The 6,595-nt window shown below is 43.1% G+C and overlaps 1 protein-coding gene across 2 annotated transcripts in view; it reads left to right on the forward strand.

Moving 5' to 3' along the window:
- The first annotated feature begins 6,061 nt into the window (after window positions 1–6,061).
- The window catches only part of fbxl20 (F-box and leucine rich repeat protein 20), a 100,707-nt gene continuing 100,173 nt past the window's right edge, over window positions 6,062–6,595 (forward strand). For both annotated transcript variants that reach the window (XM_016994559.2, XM_008113326.3), the window contains exon 1: window positions 6,062–6,592. Coding sequence is in view for 1 of the 2 variants with exons in the window: in XM_008113326.3 (XP_008111533.1) it covers window positions 6,551–6,592 (42 nt within the window). In the remaining variant the exon portion in view is untranslated. The remainder of the gene's footprint in view (window positions 6,593–6,595) is intronic.

Consider the following 6,595-nt stretch of genomic DNA (forward strand, 5'->3'; position numbering starts at 1 on the left):
TAAGTGATAATGAAATAGAACATTTGGGACTGCTGTGTGTGAGCCCTCAGTTCACCTATTAACTTATGGCAACCCCATACATTTTTTTTTCTTAAGGCATTCCCAGAGTTTGTTCAAAATTGTCTTTCTCTGAAATATAGCCTACACCACTACTTATTTGTCAGTGTGCCCCATACCTATAGTATATAGCTATATGTCCACAAATCTGATTCTGGTGAATGGCAGTTATTTGCCAGTACAGTATTTCTAAAAATAGCATTTTTTGGTGTTGCTCTTAGAGGCAACATGTATCTTGCTTCTGTGAGACAAAGGGAACAGGTATTGTAAAATGGTATGACTGAGTATCACACTAATTAAAGTGGGGAAGATATACAGGTTCTACAAGTTTGAGGCCATGTTGTAGGAGAGTCAATATTTCTTGTTTTTAGTCTGCAGCTACTAAAGGACAATCTATACTATAGTACCTTTACTACAGATTTCAACATCCAGCTTAAATGGGATAATTTTCTTTTTCTCATTGCTTAATTTTAGGGATAATTTAGGCTGATGCAGAGTACTACAGAAGCTATATTCAGTATTTGCATACTCTATTATGCCATTATGAGTTTTTGTAATAAATGCGGTGGGGTTTGTAAAATATATTTCCTCATGGACTAGAATGTTTATGTGTGCTTTTATAGGAAGGGTATCTCAAGAATATGAGATAAATTGTGATGTTTGCTATGAGGGCTATATGTGTCTCCCATCCCAAAATAACATGAGTCAAGCAACTTGCATAGCATACAGGACTTGGTTTATACAACTAATACGTAGATAAGGGTCACATTTGCTTTAGATGTCCTGCCTTCTTAATCACAGGTGAGATTGGTAACTGTGAAAGTCAGAAGTGAAAGTAATGTCTTGTGTGGGCTTGGATGACTTGGTTATCTAATGTGCACCATCAGGTTCTGCTACTTAAAGCAAAATAACACACACATGGTAATGACAAACTATAATGAAATCAAAATATTGTTCTGTATAGCAATTATGGAGCCTCCAGTGGTTCAGTGTGTTAAAGCGCTGAGCTGCTGAACTTGCAGACCGAAAGGTCCCAGGTTCCAATCCGGGGAGCTGAGTGAGCGACCGCTGTAAGTTCCAGCTTCTGCCAACCTAGCAGTTCGAAAACATGCAGATGTGAGCAGATGAATAGGTACTGCTCCGGCGGGAAGGTAACGGCGCTCCATGCAGTTATGCCGGCCACATGACCTTGGAGGTGTCTACGGACAACGCCGGCTCTTCGGCTTAGAAATGGAGATGAGCACCAACCCCCAGAGTCGGACACGACTGGACTTAACATCAAGGGAAACCTTTACTTACCTTTACCCAGCAATTATCTTTTTATGCAAGTTATAGTTTAGCAACATTTTGTAGATGAAACAAAGCCTTTCCCAAGACAAAATTGCTTGGCTTTAGTACTCATCAACAGATACAAAATAATAAAATAGTTAACGATAGAAAGAACATTAAAACACAAAGTATATTTCAGACATCCTTCATTACCTCCTTTGTGGAGAAAAAGTGAGGTATAAATAAATACCACCTTGGTAATACAGGCAGTCCCCAAGTTACAAACGACTCATAGTTAAGAATGGGGGTGAGAGAAATCTACCCCTAGGAAAGTAAAATCACTCCTGAAAGAGTTGTCATGTGGAAAAGGTGTCTCCATTGAAGCTTTATCGCAATCTTTGTTTTCACAACAAGCCACTTTTTTTTTCAAAATCCAATCATAGGGACAGAAAGCTGCTGCAGGCTGCTGTGTCCTTATGCCAAAAGAAATGAGGAGAGCCCGAGGCAAGCACCCCAGAGGCTACATACACCCCCTGGGCCTTAGTTTGCCCATGCCTGTGTTAACTCTTCCCAATGCTTGCTAAAGCTAACACACACACACACACACATTCAGTTGGAGTTTAACTTAAATGTACCTGTTCCGATTTACATACAAATTAAACTTAAGAACAAACCTACAGAACCTATCTTGTTTGTAACTTGGGGACTGCCTGTATCCATGGTAGTGCTGATATGATAGATTATCTCTGTAATATAGGTGTGAGGGGTTACACCATCATCCTAGTACTTTCAGCTGGGAGAAGCACGATTTCACTATTACATTTGTTCTCTGTAGTATAATAGCAGAACCAACCTAATTGACCTAAAGGCATCAGATCCCAACAGATTTTGGGAACTAAACAAGATCAGGTCTGGTGAGCATTTGGATAGTAGGCTGCCAATATGAAGCAAGTGCTGTGGGCTATATTTCAGAAGGAACTAGCAAAACCACATCTGAGTATTCCTTTCCTGAGAAAACCCTGTGCAATTTATAGGCTTGCTATAAATCGAAAGGCGACTTGATGGCGCATACTCACGCAGTGTAATAGCAAGGTTTGGTGTCCTGCATGCAAAGCAGACCCTCAGAGGATATATAAATTACTTCACATCCAGGCTTGAATAAAACAGCCAGATCTAAAAGCAGGATCTTGTTCAACTTGAAAGTTTGCATCTTTCTGTACACAGAATGTCTTGAAGGCATGACTGGTGGGCCTATGGAAGCTAAAATGCTGTGATCTTGTATGCAAATAAGGTTGAAAATTCTTTCTCTGAATCCAAAATATTCAAAAATTCAATCCTGTCCACATGGGTGGCTGAGATAGTGACACCTTTGCTTTCTGGTGGTGTAATTTATTTCAGGTACAAAAGTATTTAAAATGTTATATTAAATTTATCTCCAGGCAATGTGCATAAAGTGTATATGAAACATAAATGAATTTCATGTTTAGACTTGGGCCCTATCTCCAAGATATCTCATTATGTACATATAAGCCAATAGAAGTATTTCAAAATAAAATAATATCTGAATCTAAAATACTTCTGCTCCCAGCATTTTGGATATGTACTTTGAGGGACACATTGGTCATTGCAGATAAGCAACTTGGCTATAACTTGTGGTTGAAATCTTAAAAGTAACTTGAACCAGGGCATTTTTTTAAATAAATTAGCTCTAATGATTGAAATGTTACCAGGGAAAAATTAAGAGTGAATTCCTATGTTCCCCATAGGACCAGTCACCTATTCTGAGGTCCCTTCTACACTGTCAAATAAAATATAGATTATCTGCTTCGAACTGAATTATATAGCAGTGTAGACTCATATAATCCAGTTCAAAGCAGATTAAATTGATTATCTGCTTTGATAATATGGATTATATGGCAGTGTAGAAGGGGCCTGAGAGGAGGGAAAATGTGTGGTGAGTAAATGAGACTAAAACGTCCCTTGGTTGAATATCTCAGTGAAGGCCAGTGTGGCTAGGCTCCACACAATTCTGCCGTGTTTTTCTTCCCTGGAGTAACACACCAGGGCACATTTTGGTCCCATTTAAGACTGGATCTCCATTGCCCTATATCCCAGGATCTGAGCCCAAAATATCTGCTTATTGCAGATTTTGTGGTAGTGTAAATCATATAGTTCAAAGCAGACAATCTGGGATCAGATCCTGGGATATAGGGCAGAGTAGATCCAGCCTTCGGCCCCTTCCACATAGTTGTATAAAATCCATATTGAACTGGATTATATGACAGTGTGGACCCGTATAACCCAAAGCAGATATTGTGGATTATCTGCCTTAATATTCTGGGTTATGTGGCTGTGTGGAAGGGCCCTTGGTCACCCGATTCTCACTTCTCCCAGGAGAGGTGACTGGTTGTCACCCTTAATTTCCCTCCAACTAAACAGAGAAATGGATTTTAATGTTTCAAACAGAGAAACAGTGGTTATACTATGCACAGTAACCTTGACTATAGACAACCAGCATGATATAGTGATTTGAATGTTGGATTCGGGCACTTGGGAGACCAGGGTTTGAATCCTCACTCAGCCATGGATATCTATTGGAGCCAGATAACCAGTTCAAAGCAGATATTGTGTGTTATTCTGCCTTGATATTCTGGGTTATATGGCTGTGTGGAAGGCCCCCAAATAATCCAGTTGAAAGCAGATAATGTGGATTATTTTCTTTGATAATCTGGATTATACAGCAGTGTAGAAGGGGTTGAGTCTACATATCCATATAATCCAGTTCAGAGTGGATGATCTGGATTTTATATGACAGTGTAGGGCCCTTCCACACAGCCGTATAAGCCAGAATATAAAGGCAGATAATCCACAATATGTGCTTTGAACTGGATTATCTGGGTCCACACTGCTATATAATCCAGTTCAATGTGGATTTTATACAGCTGTGTGGAAGGGGCCATAGAAGGGGCCTGGGTGACCTTGAACAGGGCACTATCTCTCAGCCTTAGAAGAAGGCTATACATCTTGCCAAGAAACCTCCACACTTGGGTCTAAATAAGACTCAGGGCCTTTCCACACAGCCCTATATTCCCAGAATATCAAGGCAGAAAATCCCACATTATCTGAGTGTGGACTCAGATAACCCAGTTCAAAGCAGATATTGTGGGATTTTCTGCCGATATTCTGGGATACAGGGCTGTGTGGAAGGGCTGTCAGGCCCCCTACCACACTGCTGTATAAAATTCACACTGAACTGGATTATATGGCAGTATGGACTCAGATAACCCAGTTTGAAGCAGATATTGTGGATTATCTGCCTTGATATTATGGATGATAAGGCTGTGTGGAAGGGCCCTCCATTCTTCACTGTAGGATTGATGCAGTTTGACCTCACTTCAACTGCAATGGCTCAATGCTGGGATTTGTAGTTTGGCAAGGCACCAGTACTCTTTGGGCAGAAGAGAAGGCCCTTGAGACCTTATGAAACTACCACCCCCAGGGGCCCTTCCACAAAGCCATATATCCCAGGGCCTTTCTATACAGCCCTATATACCAGAATATCAAGGCAGAAAATCCCACATTATCTGAGTATGGACTCAGATAACCCAGTTCAAAGCAGATATGGTGGGATTTTCTGCCCTGATATTCTGGAATATAGAGCTGTGTGGAAGGGCCCTCAGAATACCCAGGTACAAAATCCCACAATATCTGCTTTGAAGTGGGTTATCTGACGGCCCTTCCACACAGCCGTATAACCCAGAATATCGAGGCAGAAAATTTTAAAATATCTACTTTGAACTGTGTTATTTGAAGCCTCTTCCACACAGCTGAATAAAATTCTATATTATCTGCTTTAAGCTGGCATATACCGTGTTTCCCTGAAAATAAGACAGTGTCTTATATTATTTTTTTACTCCCAAAGATGCGCTAGGTCTTATTTTCAGGGGATGTCTTATTTTTCCATGAAGAAGAATTCACATTTATTGTTGAACAAAAAATGAACATTTATTCTATACTGTACAGTAGTTGTCATCACAAACCAACATAACCAAACCAGACAAACTGTGACTTCTGTCAATAATTTCTTGTTACTACCATTATTTCCATGTACGGCTGGTATGTACATTTGCCAATCCTGCATGCTATGGTGTTTTGTTTGGTGGGCGCCGGGCATGCTTCCAAACAAAAACTTTGCTAGGTCTTACTTTCAGGGGAGGCCTTATATTTAGCAATTCAGCAAAACCTCTACTAGGTCTTATTTTTTTGGGGATGTCTTATTTTAGGGGAAACAGGGTATGGCAGTGTGGACTGAGATCACCCAGTTCAAAGCAGATATTGTGGGATTTTCTGCCTTAATATTCTAGGTTATATGGCTGTATGGAAGGGCCCTCAGTCCACATTCCAGTTCAAAGCAGATAATGTGGGGTTTCATTCAGCTGTGTGGAAGGGGCCTGAGTCCACACTGCCATATATTCCACTTCAAAGCAGATAGTATGGGATTTTATTCAGCTATGTGGAAGGGGCCCAGGATTCCATAGCATTGAGACAGGGTAGTTAGAGCAGTGCCAAGCAGTGTTCATCATTCTGCAGCGTGGATGAAGCCATAAGGAGCCTGAAAAAGACAACAAAGCAATCCAGGCAGGCAGACAGGAAGGCGGATAGGCGGGCGCGCGCCCTGTCGTCCTCGGCGGCGCGCGCCCCCTCCCCTTCCCCTTCCCCCTCCCCTCCGGTCTGCGCCGCCCTCATCCAATGAGCGGCGCTGTTGCTGGCAGGTGCGGAGTGTTTTTGTTTTGGGTTGAAGAAGACGACGACGACGACGGCAAAGAGGAAGAAGTAGTTGTAGTGGCTGCTGCTCCTGCTGCGGAGGGAGGCCAGGCTGTGTCCTTCCATTGCCCACCTTGCTCTCTTCGGAGTCTCGAGGGAAAGGAGGGAGCTCCAAGTCCCCTCCGCCTTACCCCACCCTTCTTCCCGGCGGCCTTTCTCTCTCTCTGATACGGGCGACGGTCCTGCTCCCCTTCCAGCGCCACCTTCCTCCTTCTCCTTCCTCCGCTGCTCTTCTGCTGAGGCCAAAGGAAAGGGAGGAGGACGAGGCCGGGCCGCAGTCGCTCCCATCGTCGCCGCTGAGGAGGAGGAGGTGGGGGGCCAGGCCCTCCTCGGCCTGGCCCGGCTCGGCTGGGCCTGGCCCGGCCTCCTCACCCGAGCCGACCCCTGCCGGGCCTACACCATGAGGAGGGAAATGAACGGGGTCACTAAGAGCCGGTTTGAGGTG

This window comes from Anolis carolinensis, chromosome 6 (assembly GCF_035594765.1).
Source record: "Anolis carolinensis isolate JA03-04 chromosome 6, rAnoCar3.1.pri, whole genome shotgun sequence".
NCBI lineage: Eukaryota > Metazoa > Chordata > Lepidosauria > Squamata > Dactyloidae > Anolis > Anolis carolinensis.